The sequence below is a fragment of the Acomys minous genome (assembly GCF_964271855.1).
Source record: "Acomys minous genome assembly, chromosome: 7".
NCBI lineage: Eukaryota > Metazoa > Chordata > Mammalia > Rodentia > Muridae > Acomys > Acomys minous.
The window spans coordinates 107,144,924-107,165,146 of NC_140488.1; the positions used below are offsets into that span (position 1 = coordinate 107,144,924).

The window sequence follows — 20,223 nt, forward strand, 5'->3', positions numbered from 1 at the left end:
TCACCCAGGCCACCTCTCTTGGTCAGTGGCTCCTCTTCCCTTTCTATTCCCTGCTCTCCTCACATGGCTCAGGGTTATGTCCACTCTGAACTCTCCCAGATGTCTCTGCCTCTGATTATGCTTTCCATTTTATCTACAATAAACTTTCTCCTCCATCATACCTAGGAGAACTCACGTCCTTCCTATTATTTATTTATTTATTTATTTATCTGTTTGTTTAGTTTTCATTCAGGGACAATATTAACAACTGGAGTAAAGGCCATTCCTGTGATACTTTGGCAAAGAATCTGGCTGCCTTCTGCCCAAGCCCTACAAAGTTAACTGAAACTAAATTTTAAAATAATACACCAATTCATTTGATGGAGGAAGTTTTAAGACAACATAATATTGAGTCCGTGGGTTGTTTGTCACTGATTCTTATGGAGGCCTACAAATTAAAAAAAAGCAAGCAAGGTAGAAAGAAATATAAAATGTGTGATTAAGAGAGGGGGAAAAGGGCACTAGGAAGATTAGTGCAATAACCAACATAGGTACTGGAAGAGAGGCTGTAATTGAAGAAGCCTCCCGCCCTGCAGTGGAACAATATGAAGAATGGCCTCAAGACAAGACTCCACCCAATTGATTTTCCACAGTTGAGTGGAGAGTGGGGTCTGACTTTCACACGTACTCTGGTGCCTCATATTTGACCACGTCCCCTGGATGGGGAGACCTGGTGGCACTCAGAGGAAGGATAGCAGGTTACCAAGAAGAGACTTGATACCCTATGAGCATATACAGGGGGAAGAGGTCCCCCTCAGGCACAGTCATAGGGGAGGGGAGTAGGGGGGGAATGGGAGGGAGGGAGGAATGGGAGGATACAAGGGATGGGATAACAATTGAGATGTAATATGAATAAATTAATTTAAAAAAGAGAAAAAATTAAAAAATGAAAAGAAATGGAACCTAAGGAGCTTTACGCTCTTGAAGGTGAACAAAAATCTCTGCAAATGTGATTCAAGGAAGGGGCAGTCTATCCCAAGCTGACAGACAAACTTGGCAGTCTTGTCCACATGCTTCATAGTTCATTAAGGGGGATGAACTATTCAACAATGAGGAGAGCTTATGTCCGTCCTCAATGGGTCAGAGAGCTGCGGAGGTCAGATAATGTATGGCAGAAGCTGCTAGGTGAGGTTGTGACAGTGAAGTCTGGGTTACAGTGTAGCCACCAAGATACTGGAGACACGGAAGCTTCAGGACACCTGCCAAGGAGAACTGCAGACAGGGATCCAGTCTGAGAGAGGGAGAGAGGTGTGGTGTAGGCAGGAGAGTTGAAGGGACATCCTGGACATCAGACATGGAGCTACAGGATTTGGTATTTTTTTTTTCCTGCTGGGTTTTTGTCTGGCTTTTTCCTAGTATTTTCTAACTCTACCTTCATTGCTCTTCTTTTTAATGTAATATATATTTTAAGCCATTATATAGTGGAAGTGTATAGTGTGCTTTTTGAGTTGACAGGGTTGATGGGATTACAGTTAAGAGATTGCCTTGACTCTTGAAAGCAATTTTGGAGTTTCCTCCCTTTTATTGAAAATGGATTTTTTTCTCACACAACATATTCTGATTACAATTTGCTTTCCATCTACTCCTCCCAGTTCCTCTTTATTTCCTCTCCCATCTGAATCCATCCCCTTCTATCATTAAAAAATGGGCTTCTAAGAATAATAAAATGATAAAATAAACTATAATATGATAAAAAAAACCTATCCCATTGAAGTTGGACAAGACAAACAAATGTAATGAAAATATCCTAAGAGAAGGCATAAGAATCAGATAATCACTCCTACACACATTACTGAATCCCATAAAAAATACTGTAATGAAAGTTATAATATATATTCAGTGGACTTGGTGCAAACGGGTCCATGGCCGTGTGCATGCTGCTTCAGATTCTGTGAGATCATGCGATCTTTGCCCATGTTGATTTAGAGGGCCTTGTTTTCTTGGTGACCGCCATCCCCTCTGACTATACTTTCTGCCTCCTCTTCCATGGGGTTCCCTGAAATCCTGAGTTCTCTGAAGGATTTGATGGAGAAATCCATGTAGGGCTATGTGTTCCAAGGAGTCTCTCCCTCTGTGTATGTTTGGCTGTGGGTCTCTGTATTCGTTGCCATTTGCTGCAGGAGGAAGCTTCTCCAATAATAGATAAACAAAGGCACTGCTCTGAGTATAGCAGAATACCATGAGGAGTCTGGATGAAAATGAGGATATGACCACTTCTCGGTAAGGTTGAGGAGAAGGGAGCTTTGTAGATATGAGAGAGAGGACAGCCAGAAGCATCTAGAAAAGTCCAGACTGAACACAACCAAGGAGAATACACTGGGCCATGAGCAGATAGAGAGAAATGGGAAAAGCCAGAGAGGAAGAGAAAAGAGAGGAAAGAGGAGGCCAAGAGGACCAAAAGAGTACGTGGAAAGCAAGAGAGCATGTAGCCAAAATGGCTGAGATACATAGGAATCAGAAGCTGGGGGAAAAGAAGTGAAGCCCAGCCTCTGAACTGAGCTTTGGGCTAGGGGACAGGGTGACACATGCTAGGAGGGGCCATAAGTATTGAGCGAGACTTGTCCTGGGTTTCTTTGAGATCTGACATTCCAGCATTTTTGTTGATAATAAAAAGTGATGCAATCTTTTTGATAACAACTTCCTACTGAAATTGGGGCATCAATGTCAGGAGTACCCAGGAAGGCCTGAGTATTGGCCAAAGCTGGGCAGGGAGAGAGGAGTGCAGGCTGAGGGACATCTGCTTTGTCTGCTGCCCAGGTTCTGCAGGACAACCTAGGGCTAAGGAAGTGCAGGTGGCTTTGGATAAGTCTAGGATGAAGGTTCTGAAGGAACACATGAGGCTGGCACTTCGCAGGCCATTTTGGAGCAGTTTGCAGTCTGCAGTTCATTGGAAATCTTTTGAGACTGATAAAGACTATGAGCAGAAAATAAAGGAATTTAGAAGAAAAATTTCATCTTGAGTACACACTTGAAAGGTCTAGGCCCATGATCATAGTAGCTGCGGGGAGGGAGTCCAAAGACTCTGTGACAAGCTGGAGACTTTGGATGGGGAAGGATACTAGGAGTCTATGGAAGTTATTCTAGCTGAGACTTCCAGCAGTAGGGGATATGGAGCCTGATGTGGCCACCACCTGTAGCCAGCAGGGACTTCAGTGGAAGGAAGTGTGACACCAACCACCCACAAAACCTTCAATCAACAAATTGTCCTGCCTACAAGGTGTGTAGGGATAAAGATAGAGCAGAGATTGAGGGAATGGTTAACCAATGATGGCTCAACTTGACATCCATCCCATGGGAAAGAGCTCACCCTTTTCACTATTAATGATACTCTGCTATACTTGCAGACAGGAACCTAGCATAACTGTTTTATAAGAGGCTTCATCTAGAAGCTAGTGGAAACAGATGCAGAGACCCATAGCCAAACAATAGGTGGAGCTCTGAGAGTCTTGTGTTAGAGTAAGAGAGAAAGGATAGAGGGAGCTGGAGGGGTCAAATACACCAGAAGAAGATCAAAAGAGTCACCTAACTGAGGTTCATGGGGGCTCACAGAGACTGAACCAGCAGCCAAAGAGTATTCATGGTGTGGACCTAGACCCTCCTACACACATGTAGCAGATGTGCAGCACAGTCATCATGTGGGTCCCCTAACAATGGGAGTAAGGGCTGTCTCTGACTCTGTTGCCTGCCTTGGGAGCCCTTTCCCCTAGCTGGGCTGCCTTGTCAGGCCTCAGTGGGAGGGGAAGACCTTAGTCCTGCTAGGACTTGATATGATAGGGTGGGTTGGTACACATGGGGGTCTCCCCTTCTCTAAGGAGGAGAGGGGATAATGGGAGGAGGTTGTAATGATGGGACTTGGACAAGATGAGTGAGGGGGCTGAGATAGTGATGTAAAGTGGATAAATAAATTAATGAATGAAAATATTTGATCATTATAAGATGACTGACCAATAACTTGTACGTCCTAATTATCTTTAACAGTTTACAAGTCAGTAGCTTTTAAAAGATTAAAAATTTACAATTTTATCCCTGTTAAATTTGAGCCTTAGCCAGGCGTGGTGGTGCACACCTTTAATCCCAGCACTCAGGGAGACAGAGGCAGATGGATCACTCTGAGTTCGAGGCCAGCCTGGTCTACAAAGTGAGTCCAGGACAGCCAAGGCTACACAGAGAAATACTGTCTCAAAAAACAAAAACAAAAAAATGAAAAAGGCCTGAGCCTTAAAATTTTGATTTGATAATTTAATTGAAGTTACTTTAGCATCAAAATAAAACTTAAAAACATAAATAAAGTCCACAGAGAGACTCGAAACTTACAAATCAACAAATATCATCCACAGAGAGACTGAGAACCTCATTGTTTTGATCCCCCTGGAAATGCAAACCCAAACATACTCTTCTATAAGCTGCTTTTGGTCATGGTGTTTAACACAGAAACAGAAAACTAATGCATACCCCTTATAATAACCCACACTAACTACTTTCTAATATTATTAACTGAAATATGAGTACACTACATATTATACTTCATTATTTATTCTCCAAAAGTTATTGAAGTAAAAGAAGCCATTGTTATTATTTGGTGGGTACAATATCAGAATAGTGGTAATTTGAAGCAGTTCTGGTTTCTCTAGCTTATCATATCCTAATCAGGGAACAATATTTAGTTTACATCATGTACCCTGATCTAAAGGAACCATTTTCTAAACTGCATACTACACACTCAAGTCTACCATATCTAAGTCCCACTTGAACCTTGAAAATACTTTGGGTGAAGTACACACACACACACACGCACACACACGCGCGCGCGCACGCGCACATGTCTGAATTTTAATAACTAAGCAAATAACAAAAGAAACATAAACCCCCATGTATTAATATAAGAAAATTGAAAAAAACCAAGGCAACATAACTCCTCCAAAATTTAGCATTCCTGTAATGATGGTGTCTAGTGATTGATGGTTAGATGAAGTCCTAGACATAGAATTCAAAAGAACCCATTAATCCTACTGAGGGAGAATAAGACCACTACCACAATTTTTGAGCCAAATTTGAAGCAAGCTTTATTAAATAGTGACCAGGATGATGGACACTGGCCAGGTCCATAACCGGGATTCCCTGAAAATGGCCATGAATTACATCAGCCAAGTGCTTATAAAGGCAACCCCACAAAGCTATGGTACTTTCCACCTCCAGCCTATTGGGGGCAAGCATACATCCTGATGCGCCTCCTGCCTACGTGTGATCAAGCACATCCTGTGCAGCTGGGGCAACTAGTCTTGTTTACAAAAGTGAAAACATGTGGCCTGTTATCTTACATGAACAACAAGCAGACCCCAACATTCCAGGAAGTTATCTGTCCTTGGCCAAGCGGGGCTTATGGGTTAGAGGCATTTTTTGTTTTATAGGTCTCTTAAGCACAGTGACTTGAATTTAAAACAAAACTTTAGCTCTCACAAATGATTATAAGGATGTTCAAGGAAATGAAATAAAATTGGCTCTTGGTAGAGAACACAACCAAACAGCTGAATGAAATCAGGAAGGTAATACAAGAAGTGAAAGAGGAATTCAACAAAGGAAAACACTAAATTGAAATGGTAGAAAGGAAAAATCTGGTGATAGAGTGTTGGGTTGTGAAACAGGATTCACAAGCTTCTCACAAGAATACAGATGACCTTGCTTGGCCATGGTAGAAAGGAGTGTTTGCAGAGATAACTTATCACCCAAGATAATCATCTTGAGTGAAGCAGACAATTCCAGGAAAGAGAGTGGAAAAAGCTGCATATAGTCCGCATGGCTGCAATAACTTCCCCATGCTCAGTCCCCTCACGCTGCCCCTATAAAAAGTTGCAGCCAGCCTTTTCCCCTTACAGGAGAGTGACTGTCCTCTGTTTGAAATAAACAATCTTGTCTGTTGAGGTCAGAAACCCATCCCTTTCCTGCCTTCTGGCGCATTGCATTGCCTTGCCTCAGATATCTGGCATTTGGTACTAAAACTTAAGAGAGTATCTGAGGTCCCTGCCCCTCAGATGGGGGCAGCTCCAGGCCCTCTTTCTGGGACCTCTTGACTCTTTTTGTTTTTATCATCCTTGTCTACTCTTGGGATGTGTTCCTTCAGTAGTACAGACAGACACCAAGCTCACTATATAGGCTAAACAGTCACCATTCCACATGTGACCTCTGATCTTTGTGGCTTTTGTCTCTGTAAGTAGTGCAGGTCCTAAGGATGAGACTTCTGGCTCTTTTTTTTTTCCTCTTTCACAGCTGAGATTTTATTGCCTGAGGAACAGAATACAGACATTTCAATTCTTAACAAAAGTACCCAGACTCTGAAGTCATACACACATTGTGTTCACATACTCAAATGAAGAGCCATAAGTTGTCTCTCTTTGAACTTATTCTAGTGATGTTCCAGACTCAAATTTGACAGGTTTTCCTTAAGACCTCACATAACAACCAAATGCTCACAATCCTCAATTCCACTGACTCACAATTTTATGCAACAAACAATACATCCTCAAAATTTCTACCTCTCACAGCACATTATCACAATTACTAAAACAATGAACTGCCACGACCAGAGACGTTACAGTTCGGACAAGGCAAGGACCCAGGAGTGGTTTTCTTAGGAAACGGCTCTACTAGAAACAGAAGACCAGATCTAACTGAAAATATTAATATTCCAGACACAAATGCACGGCTGAGACTCCAAACTGCCGTTTAGAACGCCGTGTTGTAGGATATAAAACTAGCCCCCTCTACAGAATGTTATGGTGACCCCCAAGAGAGCCACAGCCTCTCCTGATTCAGTATCCTGCTATTTTCTGCTTGTACCGAAAAATAAACAACCAGCAAATGATTTAACCTCTTAAAAAATCATTTACACTTAAAAAAATGGGATGAGATAGGATTCCGCCACCTCTTAAAAATGTTTCTAGAGCTACTAAAAAATTCACATTTACAAAATAGTTGATAAAAATATTCCTCTGGATTGTATAAGAAGGGAGGCAGGGACCACCAACAGACATCATAGAGGATTAGTCAAACTTGGCTTCTTTCTCTTCTACCTCAGAGGCTGGACTCTGGTTTTCTAGCTCTCCGTTTTCTGCAGGCAGATCTGTAGCTAGCTGGTCAGCCACTTCCGGCTGTTTGCCCTTTGCTCCCTCTTCCCTTTTGCTTGCACTTTTTTTTGTCTGATGATTTATCCTATCCTGAAGCCTTTTTTGGCTTCCTGTCCACCTTAGCTGGGGCGGGCTTGGCCTACAGCCTAGAGGAGCAGTGCTTGGGCTCCGCCTTCGCTGCTCCTTCCGCTAACCTTCTGCTTGGTGACGCAGGCTTGGAGACATTTGTGCTGCAGAGCCAGTCGTGGAGCCCCTGCCACACGGAATGCTGAGACCCCGCCCCCAGACTTCTGGCTCTTGAGAATTGATTAGGGTTCTTTTTTCTCCTTTTACTGAAAATATATCCTTTCTTTTCTCATATAATACATCCTGATCACAGTTTTCTCTCCCTCTACACCTTCCAGTTCATCCCCATCCTCCCATCTGGATCCACTCCCTTTTGGTCTCTTTAGAAAAGAACAGACTTCTAAGAAATAACAACAAAATAAAATATAATAAACAAAAATCACCACACTGACACTGGACAAGGCATCCCAGTGGATGGAAAAAAAGCCCCAAGATAAGGCTTGCTCAGTCAAAAGTTCCAGGAACTTTCCAGGGCTCCATGGTCTCTTGATCTCAGGAAAATGTGAGTTTGAAGATGCCCCTCCTTTGTTTTCAGGCCTGTTACGTCAATCCCAAACTCAGAGGACACCCCAGGAGTCTGAGTTTTGGCCCCTGTCTTATCTTGATATGAATACCTGCTATGGGTTCCATACTAGTGAAGGGTTCCAACTTGTCTAGCCGAAAGACACTTCATCAGCCTGTTTGTGGGATAACTTAAGGGAACTCTAATTAGGAGAATTGAAACCAGCAACTCTCCTTCACATTTCAGTGCAAATCTAACAATGACAACTGTTGGCCAAAACTCAGAACCTGGATTTTAGTATCTTTTTTTTCTCTTTGTTTTTTTTCTCCTTTATTAATTTATTCTTGTTACATCTCAATGGTTATCCCATCCCTTGTATCCTCCCATTCTTCCCTCCCTCCCATTTTCCCCTTATTCCCCTCCCCTATGACTGTGACTGAGGGGGATTACTTCCCCCTGTATATGTTCATAGGGTATCAAGTCTCTTCTTGGTAACCTGCTGTCCTTCCTCTGAGTGCCACCAGGTCTCCCCCTCCGGGGGACATGGTCAAAGGTGAGGCACCAGAGTATGTGAGAAAGTCATATCCCACTCTCCACTCTACTGTGGAGAGTGTTCTGACCATTGGCTAGATCTGGGTAGGGGTTTAAGGTTTACCGCCTGTATTGTCCTTGGCTGGTGCCTTAGTTTGAGTGGGACCCCTGAGCCCGAATCTGCCTATCATAATGTTCTACTTGTAGGCTTCTAGGACCCTCTGGATCCTTCTACTTTGCTATTCTCCCATGCTTATCTCATCTAGAGTCCCACTAGAATGTCCTCCCCTCTGTCTCGGCTTCCTGGTAAGTGAAGGCTTTCGTGGGACATGCCCCTTGGGCTAATATGCAGATATAAGTGAGTATATACCATTTGAGTCTTTCTGCTTCTGGGTTAACTGACTCATTATGATCATTTCTAGTCCAATCCATTTATCCACAAATTTCGGGAATTCCTTGTTTTTAATAGCTGAGTAGTATTCCATAGTGTATATGTACCACAGTTTCTTTATCCATTCTTCTACTGAGGGACACTTAGACTGTTTCCATGTTCTGGCTATTATGAATAAGGCTGCTATGAACATGGTTGAGCAAATTTTCTTGTTGTGTGCTGGAGCATCTTCTGGGTATATTCCAAGGATTTAGTATCTTAATTGATTCAGATAACTTGATAAAACCCGAATGGAAAATAGTCTGAAACCCCTTATGAAGAAGGCCTTTTGTTTTCTGGGCCAACCCTTTCTCTATAACTCCTGCTCTGTGCCTCGAGTTTTCCTCTGCTACTGAAATCTTGGTTCCAAACCCTCTAAAACCAAAGCCCTGCAGCTCTCTAGTTTCAACCCTGCAGATGATCCTCCACCTTATAAGCACCCTATAGATCTAACAGCTCCCTTGCTCCTCCCCAGTGTCCCGCCCCCTTACATATCTCCTCCCTACCCCACCCCCATCCACTTCAGGAGAGTGTCCTTCTCCATCCCCAACCTTGACTCTCTCTATGTGCCTAGAGGCCCTGGTTCTTTCTCCCCGTACACACTTGGACATATTTTCTCCTTGAGGGAGGAAACAGGAGGGGATAGCTGCTCTGCCTATAGAACGTCCTTTTTACCATAGCTGAGATGGACCACATAGAGGAAAAACTGTGGCCCTTGTCAGAAAAACTTTTATATTACAAAAGAATAGTTTTTTTCAGATTCTGCTGGGTTTAACTCACATGGCAGGACATTTATTACATACTCATGTCCACCTTAACAGCAGATTTGTAAAACTCTCATATCAAGAAGGTGGCCCAAGACTATGTAGAGAGGCTACACTAGAAAAATGAACAATCTGCAGGAAGAATAGATGTGATCCCCACAGTTAACCCCAATTGGAACTACCTGGTAAATGGCATGGTGACTCAACCCTTTCAATTATAATCACTTGCCTAGCAGAAGGCATGCAACAAACTATTCAAGGGTAAACCTTGAAAAGTTAAAAGAAATAACTCAGCATCCTTCAGAGAATCCTACTCTCTTTTTAAACTGACTTCTGGATGTTATCACTAGACTTACCAACTTAGACCCAGAATCCCCAGAAGGATGGGACAATCAGCCCTTGCCATTAGATGCAGACCCCAACAACTAGAAAGGGTCCCCTGACACCCCCAGATGGAATGCCTCAAAACTATGTTTAAGGTTTTTAGTAACAGAGGTGAGGAGACAAAAAAGAAAAAGAATGGGAATATGAACAGGATTGAGAAATCCAATTTCAATTTTTGGTCTTGGCCCTCCAGGGACATCACCCCCTCTGTCCCCTGACTCAGCACTCAGATGTAAATTCCTGCTGTGCTCCTGCTTCAAATACCAACTTATGGGCCATTAGGAGTGCCCCAGTCCCCAGCCACTGAATCTGGCGTACCCCATATGTGGAAAGTGGGGACACTGGACAGTGGATTGTCCATCAAGACTTCCACCAAGACTTCCTGAGGCTCCCCTAGACATGACTTCTCACTGTCTATCCACAGTATTAATACAATAGGGACACTCAAGTTCAGCACTCCTGGCTGGGGCATCTGCCAGCTTGTTTGAACTCCAGGTGATAGGGACAGTGGCAGGGAGACAAGTCTCTTTTGTCCTACACACAGGTACACCCTTTTCTCTGCTAACCAAATGGCAGGGAGGAATGTTCCCTTCTCTTTTTATAATTATTGGAGTATCTTGGGTACTCATACATCCCATAAGCACCTCTTCACTTTCCTATCAATTTGAGTCCTTATTTCTAACACATTCATTCAGAGTTACAGCAAATTGCCACCTACCTCACCCATGACAAGACCTCTCCACCAAATTAAAAGCCTCTATTCACATACCAACACTCTTAAACATCAGCTTCCATCTTTCTCTGAACAATGGAACCAGACTCAGGTGGTAAGACATCACCTCCTAAAAACCTTTCTCATCCTGTTACCCTCTGATCCCCCTACAGCATGGGACACTGCTAATGCTTCCATAGCCTACTGTCACTCTCCTGTCCTTGTCTCTCTGAAAAACCCTTCCTCTCATATAACACAAGTATAATACTCCCTACCACAAACATGGAGAGGCCTAATACCCCTGCCCCCAAATTCACCAACTCCTTCAGGTAGGATTTCTAGTCCCCACACTCCACATAACACACCTATCCTGGGGGTAAAGAAAAACATTAACAAAATAAAAACAAAAGACTAACTAACTAATTAACTAACTAACTAACTAATGGGTTCTTCTTCCCAGTCCAAGACTTTAAAAAAATCAACAACTTTCCTTTCATCCAACTCTCTTTTCATCCCTCCCTCTCAGCATGGCCTATTTTTTCTATTTTATACTTAAAAGATATCTTTTTTTTTTTTTACTACAATGGACAGTCCTACCCCAGGGCTTCCATGGCATACCCATTTCTTTGGTCAAGTTGTACAAAATCACCTAGCTTCCTTTGATCCTCTGCAGCCCAACCCACCAGGTTGTCAGTTCACAACCCTTCTCAATGCTCTGGGCTCCTGGGACTATCAGGTGCCCACCCAGATCTGTACCCACACTCTTCACTACCTAGGCCACTTTTTCTCCTTTAGGAGGCACTTTTTGGACTCAATGAGCTGGTAATAAACCCTTACCCAAGACAAAGAGAGACCTCCTAGCTTTGTTTGGCCTTCTAAACATTTTCCATATCTGGATCCCAAATTTCTCACGTCTAATAGACTCCCTCCATGAAGCTAGTAAGCCTCCCGTAGAGGAATCTCTCCCATCTCCACAGTCTCACCAGAGGTCCATCAATCAGCTTAAATTCTCCCTTTTCTGGGCCTCTCGCCTGAAGCTCTTGGGCACCCTCAGACCCTTCTTCCTTTTCCTTCAATCCAACCAGCAACAAGAGTCACTTTGTCAAAAGGCAGGAGAAAACTTATTCTCCTGGAGCTCAGTTGTCAAAGCAGCTGGATGTGGTCACAAAAGGCTGGCCCCCGTGCTTACAAAGCTTTTCCACCACTGAATTCCTGATTCCAGAAGCTAACAAAGTTTTGCTCTACATATTCTTTTTATAAAAATGTATTTTATTAATTTATTCATATTACATCTCAATTGTTATCCCATCCTTTGTATCCTCCCATTCCTCCCTCCCTCCCATTTCCCCCTTACTCCCCTCCCCTATGACTGTGACTGAGGGGGACCTCTTCCCTCTGTATATGCTCATAGAGTATCGAGTCTCTTCTTGGTAGCCTGCTATCCTTCCTCTGAGTGCCACCAGGCCTCCCCATCAAGGGGACGTGGTCAAAAATGGGGCACCACAGTTCGTGTGAAAGTCAGGCCCTACTCTCCACTCAACTGTAGAGAATGTCCTGTCCATCGGCTAGATCTGGGTAGGGGTTCGAAGTTTACTGCCTATATTGTCTTTGGCTGGTGCCATAGTTTGAGCAAGACCCCTGGAACCAGATCTGTGCATTATAATGTTCTTCTTGTAGGTTTCTAGGATCCTCTGGATCCTTCTATTTCCCCATTCTCCCATGTTTCTCTCACCTAAAGTCCCAATAGGATGTCCTCCCCTCTGACCCACTTTCCTGGTATGTGAAGACTTTCACATTCTTCTGCATTCAAGAAACACATCTCAACCACAAGGACAGACATTACCTAGAGTAAAAGGTTGAGGAAAAAAATATTCCAAGCAAATGGTCACAAGAAGCAAGCTGGTGTAGCCATTCTAATATCTAATAAAATAGACTTTCAACCAAAATTAATCAAAAAGGACGAGGAAGGACACTTCATACTCATCAAAGGTAAAGTCAACCAAGAAAGCATCACAATGTTGAACATCTATGCTCCTAATACAAGGGCACCCACATTTGTAAAAGAACTATTAACAAAGCTTAAATCACTCATCAATCCCCACACATTAATAGTGGGAGACTTCAACACCCCACTTTCACTGAAGGATAGGTCTTTGAATCAGAAACTAAGCCGGGAAATAACTTCATTAACCAATGTCATGAATTAAATGGATCTAACAGATATTACAGAACTTTTCACTCAAGTGCAAAGGATTATACCTTCTTCTCAGCACCCCATGGAACGTTCTGCTCTATGTATTCTAAGTATTCAATTCACATTCATTCAGGGATCTCCTAAGTCATCAAGCCTTCTTCTCCTTACCCCAATCTTGGGTACAGATCCTCCATACCTTTCTTCTAGACTCCAACCTGACCTTTGAACCCTCACTTACACTCAACTCAGTTACCTTTATACCTGCTATCTCTTCAGCTACTGATTGATATCACTGTTCTCATTCCTTCCATGAGATTCTATATCTCACCATGAATCCCTTCTCACATATTGTCGATTAGCCTTCCCCACAGACCATGGACTGTTTCATAGATGGCAGTTTCAACAACACAAATCACCTATGCAGTTGGATATGCCAGTATTCAATGGCACCCTCACTTCCTACCTCACACAACTCTCAATGAGGCCAAGCCCCTTCCTCCCCATGCCACTTCTACACAGACAGAACTGACAGCCCTAACAAGGGTCCTCACCCTAGCCAAATAGAACCGGGTTAACATTTACACTGACTCCAAGTATGCCTGTAACTATCCACTCCAACATCTTACTCTGAAGACAGAGAGATTCCTAACAAAAAGAGGAATACCCATGACCAATAGCACTGAGAAACTCCTAGAGGAATCATTGCTACCTGCTATGGTCTCAATATGGTCATTGTAGGGATGGACACACCAAAAGGCTGGACGATACATCTCCCTGGATAATAATATGGTGGATAAACTGGCTGAGGAAGCTGCTCCCACATACATGGATCTCAAGAGGCAGAAAAGATTTGAAACCCAGCCCCCTACCCTATATAATTGTAACACATACATTAAGCCCAGAATTCCTTTCCCCTCTTCCATACACCCAGCTCTCATCACCTTATGGTCCCCAACTCCAACCAGACTCTGATCACATTCCTCAAATCATTTTATGGTTCAGTCCTGCACCAGATAAGGCTTTTCCTCAGCAGCTCTCCCAGACTTGTCACATCTGCTTGCAGACTAACCTTCAGTCTAACCTCAGGCTACCACCCTTCCTCACTCACCAAAGGATAGGTACCTGGCCCAGACTGGCAAATCAACTTCATACACAATAAGACCCCGGTAAAGACACACAAATAGCTCTTGGTTCCGACACTTTCTCAAGTCAGGTGGAGGCTTTTCCTGTTTCCACCCAAGTCCTCGCTCAAGCCACTTTAACCTCCCAGTTTCCATCTAGTCTGACAGCAGTCCAAAATTCACTTCAAGTACCATCTAATTCCTCCCTTCTTTTCCTAAATCACCCTGAAAGTTCCACAGTCCTCTTGGAAAGGGGCAATAAACCACCCTAAGGAAACCTAACCAGTCTCTCTAAAACTAAAATTAGATGAGGTCAAGTTTCTTCCTCTAGCTCTTTTGAGAATCTGTCCTCTTCCCCCCAAATCTATATACCTCAGCCCCTTTGAGATCATGTATGATAGACCTATTCTTTCTCTGGGCATTTATCCATCAGATCTTCCTCCGCCCCTGCAGACAACATCTCAACTTCTGTCCTTTTTTAGGCAGCAGCTATAGAAAATAACTCACCTCCTCCCCCTTACTCCTTTCTCCACTAAGGAGGAAGGCCCAGCCCTCCAGGTAGGAGAACTGGTTTAACAGGAAGAGGCTCACTGCCCCACCCTAGGCCCTAAATAGACAGGACTGCAAAGGATTCTCTTGATCCTCAGGGCTGCTAAACTAGAAACGTTCCCATCCTGGATACACCTCTCCCATCTTAAGAAATCTCCCTACTTCTACAGACCAGTCCTAACAGGACCCATGACACTAAAACTCACTTAAGCTCCCTTCCATTCCAGAATGATGCTCGGCAACACTTAGATCCTATCTAGCAACTGTACTGCCCTTCTTCTCCTGGTGGGCTTGTTGTCTTAAGATTCTCAAGGACTGGGGTTAGGAGAGAGAAGCTCCTCCTTTCTGTCTCTGTCTTACCTGACCATCATTACGACATTTAGGAGTTATCTGGTGCCATCTCTTTTTCAGAACCCCCTTCTTGATTATTTAAAAAAAAAACTTTAGGGAGGAAAGAAAAAAGGAGGTTTCAGGGTATTTTGAGTTTAGAGTTACCTCAGTTCCTCAAATTTTTTCAGAATCCCCCCTCAATTAAAGGGCTTCTTCCTTTGCTTTCAGTCTAGTAAATTGATTCCCATCTTACCTTGGAAAAAACAAACAAACAAAAAACCACAGCTCAAACTTTAATGGGAAGTTACCTCATTCTGGAATGGTAGGCAACAAAAGTCCTTGGACTGGGGAGGAAACTATGGCTTTTCTATAGTCCTTTTTAAAAAGCTGCATGTGTTTTTTTGTTTTTGTTTGTTTGTTTTTTGAGACAGCGTTTCTCTGTGTAACAGCCCTGACTGTCCTGGACTCACTATGTAGACCAGGCCAGCCTCAAACTCACAGTGATCTGCCTGCCTCTGCCTCTTGAATGCTGGGATTAAAGGTGTGCGCCACCACTCCTGGCTAAAAAACTGCATTTGTATACTGTTCATATATCTTTTCCTTCTTTTTATTTTTTTTAACTGCTCTATCTGCGTGTACACTTGCCTGGTAGAAGAGGGCATCAGATTCCAGTATAGATGGTTGTGAGCCGCCATGTGGTTACTGGGAATTGAACTCTTCGAAGAGCTTAACTGTTGAGCCATCTTTCTATAGTCTTTAATAAGACAACTTGACTGAAGGAAAGCCCCTATATAGGATTTTTCAGATATTACTATGATTTCTTCCCAACTACATAGAACCTAATCCTGCTGGTCTCTGAATCTTGTCATGACTGCTTATATATCAATAGAAACAAGCAACACTGTAGCTATGTACCCTGGTATTCTGGAACCTGCTGTTGGCAAAAGTGGAGATCTGCCTGTCAAAGTCCTTTCTGCAGGACTTATCTTGTGACAGTTTTGCCTCCCTCTGGTGTATGGTTGTGGACCCCCTATCTCCAATATATCACATCTGTAGTCAAAATTTCCTAGATATCTATCAGGACACAGGCTAGAAATGAAAACAAGGAATAATGTGGATAATCAAGTTTAAAAACATTTCAAACTAGGGAAAGTGTAAGTTTGGCCTCAGGTGGTTAGCTAATGGCAAAGGCCTCCCTCTAAAAGCCATCCTCTGCCTGTAGGTGAAGGCTGTAGACATTTCTGTTCTCATCCATACCTTAGATCCAGGGAGAGTCTTGATCCCTTTCCCTGATGATAAAATCCCCCCTCCCCCAAAACCCAAGCCAGTCAGAATGAGAGAAAAAAAATCCATCACAGCTATTTATTTGATAGATGATTAATATCTGGAATATTTTCTTAAAAACTCAAAAAATCTAAAGATCGTGAAAACAAAGAACACAATAAAAAACAGGCTGTGCAAGTGAACAGTTTTCAAAAGAAATGTAAGTGGCTAGTAAAACAAATTAGAACTATTCAGCACAATCAGCCATCAGAAAAATGCAGATTTAAACTACGCTGAGATTCCTTCTCACCCATCTCAGAATGGCTATCATCAAGAAAGCAAATCACAAAAAATGTTGGCATAGATGTGGGAAAGGAGAATACTTAGTACAACCATATGGAAATCAAAAATCAAAATAGAATTATCACATCAAAAAACCTACCTTCAACGCAAAGTTTACCCTGCTCACAAGAAGTGTAGGGATAAAAAATGGAGCAGAGATTGAGGAAATGTCTAACCAATGACTGACCCAACCCGAGGCCCACGAGGCCCACCCCATGGGAGAGAGCTAACCGCTGACACTGTTAATGACACTCTGCTATATTTACAGACAGGAGCCCAGAATAACTGTCCTCTGGGAGGCTCCACCCAGCAGCTGATGGAAACAGATGCAGAGACTCACAGCAAAACATTAGGTGGAGCTTGAAGAGTTTTGTGGAAGAGTGCAGGGAAGGAAAGGGGGACCCAGAGGGGACAAGAACTCCTCAAGACCTACAGAGACAACTAACAGAGCACCATGGGGGCTTACAGAGACTCAAGCACCAACAAAAGAGTATGCATTGACTGGACCTATGCCCCCTACACATATGTAGCTGATGGGCCGCTCAGACTTCATGAGGGTCCCCTAGCAATTAGAGTAGGGCCTGTCTCTGACATGGACTCTGTTGCCTGCTTTTACATCACTTTCCCCTAGCTGGGCTGCCTTGTTGGGCTTCAGGGAAAGAGGATAGGTTTAGTCCTGATGTGACTTGATGTGCCAAGGTGGGTTGGTAGTGGGGGGGAGGGCTCCCCTTTTCTGAGAAGGGGAAGGGGAGAGGGGCAATAGGGTGGGATGGAGGGACCAGGAGGAGAGGAGGGAAGGGGCTGTGATAGGGATGTAAAGTGAACAATAATAACAAAAAGAATGCCCACATAATCCTTCTATATCAATCCTAGGGATCCAGTTTCCTACAGAGATGCTTGCACATCCATACGCATTGCTTCTCTATTGATGGTTGCTAGGAAGTGAAATCAGCCTGGATGCCCATTAACTGATAAATGGATAGTGAATACATAGTACCTATACATCATGGAATTTTGTCTCAGCCATAAAATTTAAAGTTATGAAATTTGCAGGGTATGATACTAGTGAGTTAATCCAGGCCCAGCAAGGTAAACGTTTCATGTTATCCCCCATATTGGTTTTCGATTTGTATGCTTAATTCAGTGTGTCTGTAGAGGTCGTAAAGCTAGAAAGGGCACATAAGATGGGGTGCTATGAAGAGGTGACATGAAATAGAATACATGTGTTATGGGAGTTAAAGGGTTAAATGGAGTTTAAGGTGGTAGGAGAGGGGAGAGTAGGGAAGCAGGGTTGGGTTAACTTTAGTTAAGGATATATGCCAACCTCTTATGGAGCCACTACTTTGTAAACTAATTACAAATCCAACAAAATGAAGGGAGTTTGGAACACATGTATCCACGCTACACTTCAAACCCAAAGAAGCTAAGTAACAAGGAGGGCCCAAGGAAGGGCACACAAATCTCATTGAGAAGGGGAAGGAAGTGCTTCAAAGAGAGGGAACAAGATAGGACAAGGAGTGGTGAGGGAAATGAGGGTGGGGATCTGATGTGCAGAGAGTTGGTGGTGGTGGGGGGGTCGGAAGGAGGACAGGGAGCTCCGGGAAAGGAGAGAAACCATGGCCTGGGGCATCTCTGAGACAGACTGGAGACCTATGACAGGATAGGCTCCTGGGTGACTCTAGCTGAGACCCCTACTAGTGGTGGGCATAGGGAACTGAAGAGGGCACCCTCTAACCAGACAGGACTCCTACTAGTGGAGTCGGGGGAACACCAACCTACCCACAAAAATTACAACCCCAAATTTTACCCTGCCTACAAGATGTGCAGAGATGAAGAAAGAACAGAGATTGAGGGAATGTCCAACTAATGCCTGGCCATACCATGCAAGAGAACCAACCAACAATATTAATGGCACTCTCCTATGCTCACAGATGGGAGCCTAGCTTCGCTGTCCTCACAGAGGCCCATCCAGCAAGGATTGAAACAGATGCTGAGACTCACAGCCCAACATTGGGTGCTGTGTAATGAGCCTTGTGGAAGACTAGAGGGAAGGATAGAAGGACCTGGAGGTGACAGGAGCTCTACAAGAGGACCAACAGAGCCAACTAACCTGGGCCTGGGGGGCAGGGCTTGCAGAGACTGAAGCACCAACAAAGGATCGTGTGTGGACTGGACCTAGGCCTCCTATACAGATGCAGCTGATGGGCAGCTTGGTCTTCATGTGGGTCCCCTAGTAAGGGGAGCAGGGGCTGTATCTGACATGGACTCTGCTGCCTACTTTTCTATTACTTCCTTCTGGCAGGGCTGCCTTGCCAGTATACCATGGTAGAGGAAACACTTAGTCCTGATGTAGCTTGAATATGCTGGGATGAGTAGGTATGTGGGGGACTCCTCTTTTTGGAGGGGTAGGGGAGGAGGGACACAGGGAAGAGGGGGGTAGGGGGCTACAATTGGGGTATAAAGTGAATGAGTAAATAAATAAATTAATATATTAATTAATTAAAAAAGAAAAATTGGGTAACTGGTTGATGCTGCATGTATGGAAAAATATTGATTTTATAACTAGAAATGTCTTCTTTTGGTAAACAATAAGGTTCAAGAAAGATTGCAGTGTCCTACCAGTTGTTTTTTGCTTTTTGTTTTTTCAAATTTAGACTATAAAGAGCTGCCTCTCCATCTTTCACCATTGAAGCAAAAGCAAATACAGAATCTGAGATTGGAACTAATGAGTATTTGTTCTACCATACCATCAATTGCTCTGGCTCTGAGCTTTTAAGGCTTGCCTGGGGGAGGAGAATTAGAGTCCCTTCTTCTTCTTGAACTGGGTACCACTCTCCAGGATAATCTTTTTATAGACTCTCTTATTATTTCACACCTAGCTGAATTCCTTTTCCTCTGAGGGAAAAAAACTCTAAAGAGAGAAAGAAATTGGATAAGTTATATCCCGGAACAGACTTTACTGGGTTGGAAAATAACCTCCTTGGGCTATGCGTAGGGTGCCTCAGCAATCAGAGGGGACATGGGCCATTCTCATAACCATTGCATTTTATTAATTTTTTTTGAGCAAATACAAGACAATTTCTTTTCTTTCACAAAAACAATTTAAAATGTTTAAGCACCTACAATGATAGGGTTAGGAGAATACAAAAAGAGGAAACATACTAATGAAAAGCTAAGAAAAGGAAAGAAAGCGTCAGACATAAGATCAATGAATAAGTGTGTTCCTCTGTGTATGTCTGCCCAGCCCTTACAGTGTTGTCAGAGGTCTTCAGCTGCTCAATGCATAGTTCAACAGCTCTTCTAGAATTTCCATGTTCAAAGGAGGGATTTTGGCGACTTCAAAGAAGGCCCTGCAAAAGGAAGAGTGGTCTGCTTAGAGGAAAATAAGGAAAGCAGAACAGGCTCCACAGAAGAAATGGCACATAGAGCCCCTGGTTTCCTAGCTGCCTTTAATTCTAGAGTAGAAAGAGAGGAGTAAAGTTTATGAAGCTCCCCCTTTTAAGTGAGATTTGCCTAGGCTCACTGTTTGAAAGACTTCTCATGAAACCTGGAGTTGGTACTTACTCTTCGGAATACTTCTCATACACATTCTTGAGGCTACAAAGGGGTTGGAAGGTCACTGAATTGTTTAGCTTCCTGATCAAGGTGTGAAGTTCAGCAATCTGGTAGCCACTATAATGTTCCAGCACAGGAACCTGAACAAAAGAAGAATGAATATTAACTCCTATTACTGAAAGTATACCTTTGCCTCCAACTATGCTATTCAAGTCCAGAGGTCCCATCTATGGTCTAGGCAGAGGAGATACTCAAAACAT

At 43.3% G+C, this 20,223-nt stretch overlaps 1 protein-coding gene across 1 annotated transcript in view; it reads right to left on the bottom strand.

Moving 5' to 3' along the window:
• Positions 1-19,473: 19,473 nt before the first annotated feature.
• CCNB3 (cyclin B3) overlaps positions 19,474-20,223 on the bottom strand; it is a 54,633-nt gene continuing 53,883 nt past the window's right edge. Inside the window, exons 15-16 of the mRNA XM_084791105.1 lie at positions 19,973-20,103; positions 19,474-19,758 (exon numbers count right to left, since the gene is read on the bottom strand). Of these exons, the coding sequence (XP_084647231.1) occupies positions 19,677-19,758; positions 19,973-20,103 (213 nt within the window). The 3' untranslated portion in view covers positions 19,474-19,676. The remainder of the gene's footprint in view (positions 19,759-19,972; positions 20,104-20,223) is intronic.